Here is a 14,983-nt window from a genome sequence, read left to right on the forward strand (position 1 = left end):
AACATTAAGTAGCCCAATACATTTCAGAATTACTCAAGATTTAAGTAGCAAGTAGTGGATTAAAAAGTTAAGTAGCGTATAGCCTTCACAAGTCGCCCAATCCGCTACTTTTCGCCCAGTCTGGCAACCCCATGGCCCCGGGGCGGCGGTGACGCACCATACAGTCAGTTGAGTGTTATAAATAACTTTACACAGTGGACAAATAAATCACAAACGCATACTCGCACATGTACGTCGGTTTTTGAAGTTTTAGCGTTTACAATTGGAGTAAATATGTACGATGATTTTCAATTTACATTTACAGCTTATAGCACGAATGTCATTTGGCCCCTTTTCCTCCCCGCCAGTCTGACGTCACATCTGTTGCCCATTCTTCTCGACCCGCCAGATCTTGTTGATTGTTGTTCGTTTTGCCCAACAGCCAACAAAAACGACCAACATGTTGGGCTGAAATTGCCCTGTGTGACGCCAGCTGCGAGAGAAATCAAACAAACCGGCAACCCCTCAAGCGCACCGGGCCGTGTGCGTGTGTATGTGAGCCTCGATATCTGAAAACATTTTTTTCCAAACATTACTTCGCCACTATTTTACTGAATTGAATGCAAAATATATCATTGGAAAGAAGAAGAATATGATTTTTTGATCGTTCAACTTCTTTCAATTTTGGATAAATTAATGCAATTAACAAAAACCGTCACGAAAACCAAAATAAAGAAAAAAAATCCTAACACGAAAGAAGAATGAAATTAAAAATTCTCAAACGACCAATCGTTTGGACATTCTATAATGCATATTTGGTAATTTTTCCATCACTAAGTTATTAGATCAGAGAGTTACGAGTTATATTTTCATAAAAAAAGTCACTTTTCTTTTCAGTTATAAATCGAGTTATGGATTTGAAAACGAGAGAAGATTATTTAAGTATAAACATATTCCTAACATAAATATAAGCATGACAATACACTGGTAATTAAGAAATGGTGTGACGCTTCCCTTAAAGCAGAAAGGATAAAGAGAAAAAAAGTTTGTATTTCTTCTAATTAATACCTGAACCGGAGGAACTATAATACCACATAGAGTAAAATATAACATATGGAAATAAATACTTGGCATTTTAGGTATTGATACAGGACATAACATGATGCGTTTATTGGAAGAACATTAGCGATGCATTACAGGATACATGTGTTGCAAGTACACCAGTGATGCATTACAGGATACATGTGTTGCAAGTACACCATTGATGCATTACAGGATACATGTAGTGCAAGTACACCAGTGATGCATTACAGGATACATGTGTTAGAAGTACACCATTGATGCATTACAGGATACATGTAGTGCAAGTACACCAGTGATGCATTACAGGATACATGTAGTGCAAGTACACCATTGATGCATTACAGGATACATGTATTGCAAGTACACCAGTGATGCATTACAGGATACATGTATTGCAAGTACACCAGTGATGCATTACAGGATACATGTGTTAGAAGTACACCATTGATGCATTACAGGATACATGTATTGCAAGTACACCAGTGATGCATTACAGGATACATGTGTTAGAAGTACACCATTGATGCATTACAGGATACATGTAGTGCAAGTACACCATTGATGCATTACAGGATACATGTATTGCAAGTACACCAGTGATGCATTACAGGATACATGTGTTAGAAGTACACCAGTGATGTATTACAGGATACATGTGTTGCAAGTACACCAGTGATGCATTACAGTAATAACCGCGGCGAGACATCAGGCAGCAGACCCTAAAGCGGAGGTGTTCACGCGGATCGGCAGGTTTGAGATCCAGCCGTGTTGCTTTGGATCCACGAAACATAGTCTGTGTGGGGGGTAACGTTTTGAGTTATTCGTTATGTTCTGCACAATCAGTCAAAAATATATCATTCCTTCTTATCAACAGTATAGAAAGAGCGTGTTAAAGTGAGAAACAGCAGTAAGGTAGAACGTGATGAAGTAGCTACTCACTGCTGACTCTGGTGTAGACGCCGGGATACCCTGCAGCGGCACAGCCGTATCCCCAGGACACAATCCCGATTTGCTGCATGTTGCCTGAGCCTGCCACCATAGGGCCGCCAGAATCTCCCTGGAATTAAAGTCACCCCCTGCTGCACCTTACTGGCGAAGTGATTAGAATGCTCAGCTGTTTATCTGCACAGACGGGTTCGACCCGAGTGGCGCTGACCCAGAGTCCTCGTGTAATGGTTGAGGCGACAAATGAGTGCCGGCGTAAAGCGTTGATATATCTTATGTGCCACGCATTGCCAGAACGCTGCACACCAAGTTACTTTACGCTGGCTTAGACATGGTCAACAACCTCTATAGAAACATAAATTCGTTTATAAGGTCGACTGTCCCCGTTTTTTGACATTTCAATAAGTTTAACGAAAGACAGAACATGAGCCACCTTCTGTGACTTAGTGGCCATGCATGTTGATTAGTGTAAGGACGTACCTGGCAAGAGTCTTTTCCTCCCTGAGACAGTCCAGCGCAGATCATATTTGCGGTGATTTCGTTGTTATCGTAGCCCGTTGCCTTGCACGCTGCGTTGGTCATGGTGGGTACCGTCACTTCGTTAAGCTTGTTCGGCTGTGATCCTCCTGGTTACAAAGTAAGGGTAGCTAAAGTGATGAGCGGCAAACCATAGTGTGTTGACCTAGTGATGAAAGTATACTACACATTCTGAGGAAATTTTTAATATATTTTTAAATAAATAATAATTTATCACCATTGCCCTAGCATATCTTTTTCTTCTGTGTAAGGATAAACACACACACACACACACAATATATATATATATATATATATATATATATATATATATATATATATATATATATATATATATATATATATATATATATATATATATATATATAATATCCCGTTTAATGTTTTCTTCCCTAAACATTTATCTTTAGGCTTCACAGTGACTTGCCTGACGCGAGCGTGCCCCAGCCGGTGATGGTGGCGTCCACGGCCTCGTAGAGTTCGCCAGGTGTTGGAAGGCACACCGGGGCGACCTTGTTGTCATTTTGGAAGGTGAGAGGTTGAGCCAGCTTCAGCAGTGCTATGTCATTGTCGTATGTCGAGGAGCTGTAACTGGGGTGGCTAATGACCTGGGAATTGAGAAGAAATTATAAGCCTTTCGTTACAGTAAGTGTGCAAACTCGTATACTACGGGTAAGGATGCTGGAATGGCGCTAAGGGAAGAGAGTGGCACTGATTGGTAGGCTGACAGGTTACAGAGACGCTCATAGGAACTAACTGTGTAGTGCGCTCATATTGTGCTATTATTGTGCAAAGCACTAACGTGCCCTCTATAGACGTTGTGAAATCCTCATGGTATAGTTTCACGTCTTCAAATGTAAATATCTTCCAGCCGCTTCTCACATGCGACCTCCTTATATATACAGACTTCTTACACGATCTTCACAAGTGTCGTTCACAATCAGACACATTTACATCACAGGTGATTTCAGCCTCCTGGACATTTGCTGGAGTGCGATTTTTTCATTCACTTCGTCAGGCCCGCCTCCTGCATATAAAATCAACAATATCTGAGAATCAGAAAGCGCTGAGGTTTCTAACGTCATAGCCACTCCCCTTAAGTCTTTTTTTATAGGGATAGTGATTTGCAGGCTTTTTTTCATTGTTGATTTGTTTTTCTTGCTCTTGAGCTGTTTCCTTTACTGTAAAAAAATAATCCTGTCTCGGCTGTATTCACGACCAGTGAAGGCACAGATTTCAGTAACTCTTGTTGACAACCCTCTGTAGAGTGTTCCCTTTTAATGTGATTCACAAGCAATACATTTTTAAAATAGCTACTCAGAACATTTGTTGATAAATAGAAGAGGGTAGCGTTGCTTCGTTGGGGATGAAAATATTCATTTAATGTTAAAACAACTGACATGTAATTAATTTGACTTGCTCTCTGGCAACTAGCAATAGATGAATGCGCTATTAGTTGAAATCATTCTTTTAAAGAAGTTGTATGATATGTAAAATCAATATTCGGTCAATATTTTCACTGAGTTAAACTCGTAAGATAAAACTATACCATTTGAGTGTGGAAAGACAACGGGTGAAAGGTTCTACTGCCCTTCGGCTGCGGAAGTGTACTGTACTCATCCGCCACACCTGCTGGCCTCCGCTCACTTGGTGCCGGGACCCTACACACGCATACACACTAACAGATTGCAACGCATGAACACAAACACGGCGAGGTCTCTTAGGCAACTGTTCCTAAACGCACTGCAACAACACATGTAAAACGGCAAATGAACGTGATCTTCACATACACAGACAAGTACACAGCCGTTCAGTGATGAAGAATATCACGAAGAAAATCATATCGAGATTGATGCACACACACACACACACACACACACACACACACACACACACACACACACACGTTGCACAGACATAACATACTTACGACACACAAATCCATAAACACCAATCACACCATAATAACACACGCAGACGCCAAGCCTGCCACGCCTACTCTGAGATTCGATCACTCACACTTTACATGCACTGTGCGGCACGGGCACAAGCTTCCTCTCCATATTTTAGATTGTACAGCAACAGACTCATCTGTGAAACAAGTACATGCTCGGTTCCCAGCACAAGCACTCAGCGGCACCAGGCTCAACGCCACAACCCGTGTGAGGAGCCAGTGACACAGAGGAAGGCTGAAGGGAATAACATTAAAAGGCAGGATGGCGCCACCATAAACACTCACCTGCGCCATATCAGGCTAGGTGCGACCATCAGACCCCACCAAGAAAGATTACCAACGCCATAAGTAGAATGTAAAAAATAAATAAAAAAGTAAAATGAGTTGTTTCCCTTTCCTCCCATTTAACGCTTATCAACCTTGCATGGACCTTGGTGCCCTGCGTGTTACTCATCAGAAACAGAATAACATGGAATACAACCTGAGCGATGCTCAGCCTCTTCGTGGCCGAAGTCTCCCCGGATGTGGACCAGTCATGTTCCCCAACGACTACATCTGAACCTGAGGCGGTGTTCCTGAAAGGGAATGTTTCAGTATCCAGACTAGTTCAGTAGAGGATGAGGTCAGGCTAGATGCAATAATTTATGCCAAGAGCTTCGGAATGCCAATAGCATTAATTAAAAACACATACAAGAAACCAACTCTATCGAGTAGCATTCTGCACTGCAAACACATATCTAATGATTTTTAAACGTTTTCCTCTTCGATCATTGCTTCATGCAAGTACATATGCGGTTAGTTACCTGTCAACACAATGCGCGGCGGTCAGAATCCACTGTGCGGAGATAACCGAGCCGCCGCAGTAGGGTCTGCTCCCAGACTTTGAGACGAGCGCTACCTGCCACGGGTACTCGTGTGTGGTTGTTGTTTCGCCGCCCACAATTCGTGAAACAGTGTTGCGCTTGCCACAATCTGCGGAAGTGCAAAACGGCCGTAGTTAGTGCAGGATAGGGAGAGAAAGTTTAGCAGCTGTCTTGAATACTGTACTTGAATGTTAAAACAAAATGCCCGGACTGAAGAGCGGTACCCGAACATTGGTATAATCCAGCACACAAGGCAGAGTTATGAAAGGTGTCACACATAACTGTCTCAAAGAACACTCGTCACTTTGGCATCTCAATTATGGCGCTGTATGATCCTGCAAAGAATGTCCAATTATGCATGGCTCACAGCCTTAAAAGTGTAGGTCCCAAAATAATGTATTATGTGCATATGTCACGACACATGCCGCACGGCACATAGGCGAACTTAGCCCGTCCAGTGACCTTCAGGCGATACTCACCACCGCCTTGTACCTGGCTACTAATGTTTAGTGTTCTAGAACATACACACGACTCCCATGCATCACCTGCCAACCAATATTGCCACAGGATTGGGGACGCGAAATCTGTATTTATATCGTTTCATGACAGAACAAAATGTAATCGGGCCTCTAACGCCTGTCCTCATGCGTCCTCATTCCTCAACACATGGGAATACAGACACACAGCATACTCACTGCACGGACTGGAACTTGTCTCGGTGGTGGTTTGGGAACTTGCCTCGGTGCTAGTGTTGCCTTCGTTCGTTACTTCTGTGTCAGCTGCTGAATGAAATAAACGGCACTTGAGAGGGTAAGATGAAAATTGTGTTCAAAAGAAAACGAATACTAACTGAAACCAAACTGAAAAGAAGCAAAAGTCGCCCTATAGTCAATCACACCGCCATCTGAAGAACTACAATGTCTCAAACCTGTGAAGAAATTGATATAAATACACTTCCCCCCACCTCTCTCTCTCTCTCTCTCTCTCTCTCTCTCTCTCTCTCTCTCTCTCTCTCTCTCTCTCCATCGTTTATTTATTGGTAGTCTTTGGTTTAGACGCATAACACTCCTTGCTACACGATTCGAGAAACACCTTGAAAGGAAGGATAAATTGTTACCTTCCTTGAGCCTCAGTGGTACAGTGGTTAGCATGCATCTGCTGCTCTGGGTTCCAATCCCAGCCCAGCAGGGAAGCACATAATTAGACAGTTGCCGAATCGGGCGTAAGCCACTTCCAGTGACGTATACACGGGAGGTGAGGGGGTGCTGTAAGCCTATCAAAGAGCCTCCTGTGTCCTTACCTCCCGTTTCCCTGTTGTCAACACCGGGGAGTAGTTCGGCATGCTCTCTAAAGGCAAATTCTCCTACATTCCGCACCACACTACACACACGCAACACACTTTTCCCCCCAAATGATCTAAATTGAATATTTATCATGGCTCATAAAATACTACCCCCATCTACGAGGGGAGCAGAAACGTAGCTAAATCGGTCTCCCTTTTCGACGTAGATCGCAGGTGTCCCGATAACTCTTTCAACTTTCTCTTCATCCCCTTCTGCAATATTCGCGGCCTTTGCGCTAAACTCCTTCCTGTGGAACACCTTCTTTACTCTCCCACAGCTATCCTAACAGTAATCTCTACTCTGTTCTCCTCTACTATCCTTATCATTACACCGTTACATCATATATATCAATCCAAAGCAGAGTGTTGCGTCTACGTACACAACGATATTCAACATACTACGAACACATGATATGAAACAACACTCACTAAGGAGTATAGATTTGATGATTTTTAGGTTCAGGAAGGGACAAAAATCACTTCACGAACAGTCTGCTGGTTATGTACAATAAACTAGCAGATTATGTAGTTGATAGACACGGTTGAAAGTTAGAAATTGAAGTTAGACATATTTATGAATGTGGAGAGAAGTTTGTGAATATCCAGCCCACATGATCTGCCATGTGTTGGCCGGCTGGCCTTTTGGATTATCCTTATATCCCTGCCTATTCTTGTATACAGTATGATGAAAGAGTACTTACATGACGCTGTTATTGTGCACGAGAAGCCTCTTTCAGTCCCTCGCCTATTGGTCTTGAATCGGATTTGAACGTAGCCTTCCATGCCACTTAAAGAATCGACTTCACTGCCACAGTATCTGAATGACAGATCACACAAATTGATTACGTTCTGAATATCAGCCATACTTTTCTATCGACAGAGATGGGCCAGCCCAATAGATCTATTTTTTTCCATCTGTTTGTTTTGATATTTGGAATTTTGTTGACATTCATTGCAATATAGCAAGCAATGTTCCCTACAACAATAAGTACAGAGGTGGCAGCAGAGTGGTCAGCGTAAATAAAGGCGCTGTGTCTAGGAGGACCTAGGATCGAATCCCGCCAGACGCTACAAGTTAACAGTTTTCACTCATCGTCGAGTGGCCACCCACATGCTGCCCTGAAGACCAACTAGCAACTCGGACTCCAGTTTATCTCTAAAAAGAATGAAATATGAGCTCCGGGAAAAAGCGTGGACCAAGCAACATAGCGCCACTATAAGCCCTTGCCTGCACCTAACGGGCTGAAGCAGACCACCAGGTCCCATCAAGAAAGCCTACCGGCGGTACAGGCGGGAAAAAAAAATTATGATCCAATTACACGTTACTTTTCGTTTGTTGAAGCGAAGTCCGTAATGTGTAAGAAGTCTCCTCTGCATTGCGAAGATAGCCTCAATTTGAAATCTTGACAAGAAAAAGACAACGTGGAATCGTCAGTGGTCTGCGGATGGAGAACGGAATACACTTTATATGTATTTCTTCCATGCACCGTATCAACGTTAAATGTATTTATAATAGTCTTTTTTTAATATTCGGGAGGGATAAGTAAAAAATTACTCAAACTTTGAAATTTCTCTATAAACCCCACCAAGATGTTTGCAAAACTTACCTCGAACGTCCAATAGCAGTTATGTCTGTTGGGGTAGTTGCTGGGGTAGTTCTTTGACTTGATGACTGCGACATTTCCGGCAGACATCGTGTAATCCCCGCATGGAAGACCATCTGCAGAAAGGGCGCCGTATGGAAACGTTACAAAACTGATTCCCCAAAACGCCACACTTCCTTGTAACATATACATATAGATTTCTATTAAAGGAAGATGGATTAAAAGAAGATTTTTTGCGGTAACAAAAAAATAACTGTGTTAAGGCCCATAATTGATACACACTGGTATTTATATGCACATTGCTTGCAATGGCACACCAGAACACACGGATGATCGTTGAAGTAGGAAGACACCGAGCGGAACTCACCCTCTTTCGGGTGTATGTGACCTCCCTTGCCCCAAGACAGGTGTGGTGTGCGGAACTCACCCTCTTTAGGGTGTATGTGACCTCCCTTGTCCCAAGACACGTGTGGTGAACGGAACTCACCCACAATATTGTGTAAGTGACCTCCCTTGCCCCAGGAGATGTGTTCTGAGCGGAACTCACCCTCTTTCGGGTGTATGTGACCTCCCTTGCCCCAAGACAGGTGTGGTGAGCGGAACTCACCCTCTTTAGGGTGTATGTGACCTCCCTTGGCCCAAGACAGGTGTGGTGAGCGGAACTCACCCTCTTTAGGGTGTATGTGACCTCCCTTGCCCCAAGACAGGTGTGGTGAGCGGAACTCACCCTCTTTAGGCTGTATGTGACCTCCCTTGCCCCAAGACAGGTGTGGTGAGCGGAACTCACCCTCTTTAGGGTGTATGTGACCTCCCTTGGCCCAAGACAGGTGTGGTGAGCGGAACTCACCCTCTTTAGGGTGTATGTGACCTCCCTTGGCCCAAGACAGGTGTGGTGCGCGGAACTCACCCTCTTTAGGCTGGACGTGACCTCCCTTGCCCCAAGACAGGTGTGGTGCGCGGAACTCACCCTCTTTAGGCTGGATGTGACCTCCCTTGCCCCAAGACAGGTGTGGTGCGCGGAACTCACCCTCTTTAGGCTGGATGTGACCTCCGAGCTCCCTGGAACAGTAACAGTCGTTAATACGTTTTCTTTTGTGGAAGGCCGAGTGGCTTGTTTATCAATGATACAGTAATGAGACCATGGGATATGCGTCATTGGTGAAAACATGGGGACTTACCTAACCACAGAAACGTCTTCGGAGAGGCAGCCTCCACATATACACTGCAAATATACAAGAGTGTTACATATGGCCCTTTAGTCACTAATATAAGTTCGAAGCGACAAAGGTGATGTTAAGAACACTGGTAACCGCAGAACAGACGAGAGGAGCCCATTTGTCTAGTACAATGATTTTTAAAATACATATGTGTGTGTGTGTGTGTGTGTGTGTGTGTGTGTGTGTGTGTGTAGCGCTGCGAATAAACAACGGACGGTAAGAGCTCCAAAGTTATTTTCAAAGCTCTGGTAAAGTTATGGACTCCCGGACGCTATGCTTCCCGGACAGCCCCAGAGCTGGCAGTGCTGCATGAGGACCCTTTAGTGCAGTTTGAGCAAGTTCGGGTTGTTGAAGGGTTTAAGGTTGATGGGTGTTGGACAGGAAATCGGGACTCTTGGGCTAACCCTTCCCTCTATTCGTTGGCGCGGCTCTGCACAGGAGCACTGAGGGTCTGTGACGTATGTAACGCCATAACCCATTGACGTAATAGTCCAACTAGCTACTAGTCACTTCCACAGCGAGTCCCTCGGTTACCAAGACAACGGTGGCACCTTGTGAGTTAAATGGTGGTATCATTATATATTTTTAGACCATTTCAGAATATTTGTGCACGTTATCAATGTTTTCTTCGTATTTTCTTAGCGAGGACGCTGCAGGAATGAATACAACATTTATTCAAATGCATAATAGCGTTGTAGACAACTTTAGCTGTCCTTGACTAAATTTGAACGAAATGTAAAGAGACATTTTCGTCCGCGAATTAAAAACTTGTTAACAGTGTGCACAACTGACAAATTCATATCTAGTAAATTATGGAGAGTGTATCATGTGGTGACATATCTGAACATTAGCCTCTTTCCATGCGGTGTATATATTTTAAAGTCGGGGCCGGTGAACTAAACTCAGTGGACAGTGTGTTAACACTTGTGTCCCACGATTGTACGTGTAGAAGGTTGAGTTAATAGCTTTAGATACTTAAGAGAGGAAGGATTAGCAGATACGTTAGAGTCAAAACGGATGTTGATCATTAAAATCTCCTGAGATTTCAGTGAAGTGAAGGCGAGTTAAAATGTGCTCGTTTTTTTTATTCAAAATATTATTGAATTTTAAATTTAGTGAATGATGAAAAGCACAACCATATTTACTGCTAGAATGACAATTACATCTTAGCTTGAGTGTGAAAATTGTTCAAAGAATTGACATATTGGGCACGGAAGCAAGTAATTCCGTCGTGTACATAGATGCAGCATTCAGCTTTGGACAGAAAATTAGGTAAAGCATAAACACTATGTCGGATACTGTCAGGAGCCTGAGACACATATTTTAGTATGAAGTAAAATGAGGTTTAGAGAAAAAAGGTTTTCCATAGAATGTAAATCAGAGGGAAGACCACAGAATTTGCAGAGGTAAATAAAAGAGAGAATCAGAAGACCTGTTACGAAACCCCTTGAGTTGCCACCAGGTGTGAGGCTTGACCTGATGACATTTCTGGTCCCCTTCCTCTGTGAACTCCTATTCCAGTATTTTGTTCTTTTATATAATTTATAAACAACTTTTGGTACTGGTGTGTGTATCACGTGCCTTTTATTCCGTTATGAAAGCAAAAGGCTTGTCCTTATAATATTTGATGGACTTTTCTTTAGTATTAATGAGATGGTTTGCAGCATCCCCCCTCCATGTATACATTCCTGAATGAGAGTGTGTTGCGCTCTTTCCAAGAAGTAACCACTGCCACTTTGGTGATTGTATTTTAACAAAGGTGTGAAAGTTTACTACTTGAGTGAGACTATATCTCCAGTTGACAACTAACGCCCAGGCCGTTATGGCCCTCTCATACGACCATCTTGACAGCAAGAAATCTCACTCGCACAGCATCACCACTACCAATGTTTGGGGAGGCGGTGGCTGAACAGATTGCGAGACGGCCCCGCGTTCAATCCCCGACCGGTGCCACCAAGCTGGGATTTTTCAGCCGCCGCCGAGTGGCTTAAAACTACCCACATGCTGTCCAGAAGACCACCTATCAACCCGGACTCTAGATTCTAGGATTAAAAATGAGCTCCGGGAGGGCAGCATGAGCGAATGCAAGATGGCGCCACTATAAACACTCGCCTGCGCCAGAACGGGCTGGGCTGACCATCAGGCCCCACCTGGAAGAAGCCTTGGGCCGACCATCAGGATCCACCGGGAAGAAGCCTACCGGCGCAATAGTCCAAGACGTAAAAAAAAAAAAATAATAAATAAATAAATAAAAAAAAACTTTTTCATGGGTGTTAAATGGTAGGAGCGGTGGAAGGGATCAGGAAAAGAAAATAAGAGACTGCTGCGAGGAATCCAGAGAGGCGTAACCTTAAATTACAAGACTTCTACTCCCCCATGACCATCGAACAGTATCAAAAGTTTCCTAGTTATGAAAGCGTGTTTTTAGTGTATGGCGGGCTTTGTTTTGTGCCAGTAACAGGAAGGTAATTTGGTAACTTACCGAGAGGATGACCGCCAGAGACAGCAAGAGACAGCGCATGGTGACGTTATGCAGCGTTTCTTCCGTGTGCGAGACCTCGAACAGATGATGGAGGTGTGTCGAGGCATCCCAGACAGGGTCCTTATATACACAGGTGCTCTTTGGGTCTCTTACTCCCGTGACATTTAGACGCCAAATCCTCTGAAAAGAATCTCGAAAGGTCAGAGGCGAAAATTGCGGGTTTTTTTTAGAATACCACCGTAGACTCCGTATCCATGATGGGTATCGGCGGAACCGCCCAAATATTAGGCAGGCAAACTCTCAAAACCAAAAAAAGCGTCCTGTCTTTTTTTTTTTTTTTTTTTTACATAGCCTTACCATATTTTACATGTAGCCCCCCACTGGTAATGCACATGGACCCGTGAAGCCATATTTTCATTTCATTTCATTTTAGTATCAATGATATACAAAAAAAACTTAATTACAGCTAAGACACACTAACATCTCTTCTGCCCGCTCAGTTTCTGCTTTTTAAAGACACTCTTGCTTGAGAGAGAGAGAGAGAGAGAGAGAGAGAGAGAGAGAGAGAGAGAGAGTAGTCATACTAAAAAAAATACTAGCCTCATACATCTCCGGACCGATTTTTTTGCGGTGAGTGCATTTATATATTTACTTTTATTTTCACTTATCCTAACCTCTTATCCCATTTCATGCTCCCTGTTACTTATATTAGACACCAGTTCTGAATAGCTATCTGTATTATATTATTCACTCATAAGTCCACGAAGAATTTATAAGAGATGGTGGTATTTTTTTTAAGGATGTGAGGAAACAAGCGTTGTAAGTGGTATTCATGCAGTCGAGAGAGAGAGAGAGATTTCTCTTAAGAAAAAAAGTTGATGCAAAATAATAGCCTAGTTTTCTTAAATAATAACTTCGTATTCCTAAAAATGCAAAATAATAGTCTAATTTCATAATTGCAAAACAATAGCTTAGTATTCCTAAATGCAAAATAATAGCTTAGTATTCCTAAATGCATAACAGCCTACTAGTTTCCTAAATGCAAAAGAATAGCCTAGTATCTTAAATGCAAAATAATTGCTTTGTATCGTAAATGCAAAATGATAGCTTGGTATTCCTAAATGCAAAATAATAGCCTAGTGCTCTTAATTCAAAATAATATCATATTATTCCTAACTGCTAAATAATAGTCCTGTCCATGAATGCAAAATAATAGAATAGTATTCCTAAATGCAAAATAATAGCCTGGTTTAACTAGATGCAAAATTATAAGCTAGTGTACACATTAAAGTTATAATGCATTTCTCTTGACTACTTCATTGACTTATTAGCAAGTTATTACACTGTAAAACTCTTTCCGCTTACAATTTATTACATAAGTTGTAGATACGGTTTAACATGCAGAAAACCTTACAAAATACGAATAAAATCCAATATTCCTCAAAACAACTTACCTCGTTCCCAGGAGATCACGACCCCCAGGTTAAGAACCGCTGAATTAGAAGCAAGAAACAATAAACCAACATCAGCGACAGCAATGGAGGGAAGCGCGGGTACTATTGACTTGAAGCACTGGGTGTTGGTTACTAACCGACTATCATATTTGACACAAGCAACTGGCGTTGCCAGATGGGGATTATTTTACCATATTGAAAACCTATAATGTTGATCAGCCGAAATAATAACCTAAGCGTTAGAGCGTCGGGATATGCAGGATGCCAAGATTAATCTCTGGTTTACGTGTGTGTGTGTGTGTGTGTGTGTGTGTGTGTGTGTGTGTGTAATATATATATATATATATATATATATATATATATATATATATATATATATATATATATATATATTGTTATATATTGTTATACCACCGGCCCGCACAACACACTCCAAGCACGGGCAAGCGGTGTGCCTCAACCCCAGACCTAAGTCAATATATACCAAGTCAAGTCACTCCTTCAAAACTGCGACCGGTACGCGCAGGAGGCGATTTTGGGGCGGAGAAGCGGGATGACGTCACTTGGAGCCAAAAAAAAAAAAATACCCGCCAGTTCAGGGGTGACTAAGGTTGGGGCCGTGTGTGCACTCTGGATGTGCATTCTCGCCTTCTTTCAGAGCGCGTTCAGGCAAGCCACTGACGAAAAAAATGTCTTTTTATTGTGCTATTGCGTGACTGTAATTTCAATGACTACAAACGGCGGTGTGTGGTGTGAGGGAGGGCATGTTGAAGTGATTGATTTAAATTAGTACGCCTTTCCTCGTTTCCTCTAAATCCCTGTTTCTACATTCTCTAGTTTGGCTCCAAGTAGTGTCACGCATAAACCACGCCTCGGCCGTGTCTCCTCCCACAAACCTGCGTATGACTTAACTTGTTGTGTATACACTAAGCCCCAGACCACCACACACGGTCGTGAACCTCCAGAACAGCCACGAGGCACACCACGCCAACACTCCCAAGGCCACCCACCACAAGGGAAGCAAGGCAGGGCAAGGACACACTCAAGACACACTTACGGGGCAGGTTTTCCACTTTACAGCTCCAACCACGTACAACCACTAGTTTACAAGGCACAGTAACTCCAGGCACTCAAGGGGCCAAAGACACGGCACAAGGCTCTCAGAAGCGGGCAGGGGCGGAGAAGACAGCCGCGCGCTCTCTCGTCTCTGGCAGCTCAGACCTCTCTGTCTCTCCGCGACGGGGCTCGCTTCCTTCTCGCCCGCCGCGATGCACCCCACGCCGCCGGCCATCACCCAGCCCTCCACGCCCCATACTAGCACCCCCCACACAAACAACACAAATACACCCAAAAATACCCCCCTGGCGTAATATATATATCTATATATATATATATATATATATATATATATATATATATATATATATATATATATATATATATATATATATATATATATATATATATATATAAAGATATAGATATATTTATAATGTGTGGTGTGTGTGTGGGGTGGATGGTAG

At 42.9% G+C, this 14,983-nt stretch overlaps 1 protein-coding gene across 1 annotated transcript; it reads right to left on the reverse strand.

Annotated features, from left to right (window-relative positions):
* Nucleotides 1–1,134: 1,134 nt before the first annotated feature.
* LOC126987450 (ovochymase-1-like) lies at nt 1,135–12,262 on the reverse strand. The gene is made up of 14 exons (XM_050844415.1): nt 12,245–12,262; nt 12,007–12,186; nt 9,486–9,529; nt 9,215–9,366; nt 8,311–8,423; nt 8,030–8,142; nt 7,405–7,520; nt 6,057–6,143; nt 5,302–5,470; nt 4,980–5,073; nt 2,972–3,152; nt 2,488–2,633; nt 2,002–2,119; nt 1,135–1,855 (listed from the first exon to the last, which is right to left on the reverse strand). Exons 1-14 carry the CDS (start codon nt 12,260–12,262, stop codon nt 1,797–1,799), a joined length of 1,590 nt encoding a protein of 529 aa, XP_050700372.1. The 3' UTR covers nt 1,135–1,796.
* Nucleotides 12,263–14,983: the final 2,721 nt, after the last annotated feature.

This window comes from Eriocheir sinensis, chromosome 64 (genome assembly GCF_024679095.1).
Source record: "Eriocheir sinensis breed Jianghai 21 chromosome 64, ASM2467909v1, whole genome shotgun sequence".
NCBI classification, from domain to species: domain Eukaryota; kingdom Metazoa; phylum Arthropoda; class Malacostraca; order Decapoda; family Varunidae; genus Eriocheir; species Eriocheir sinensis.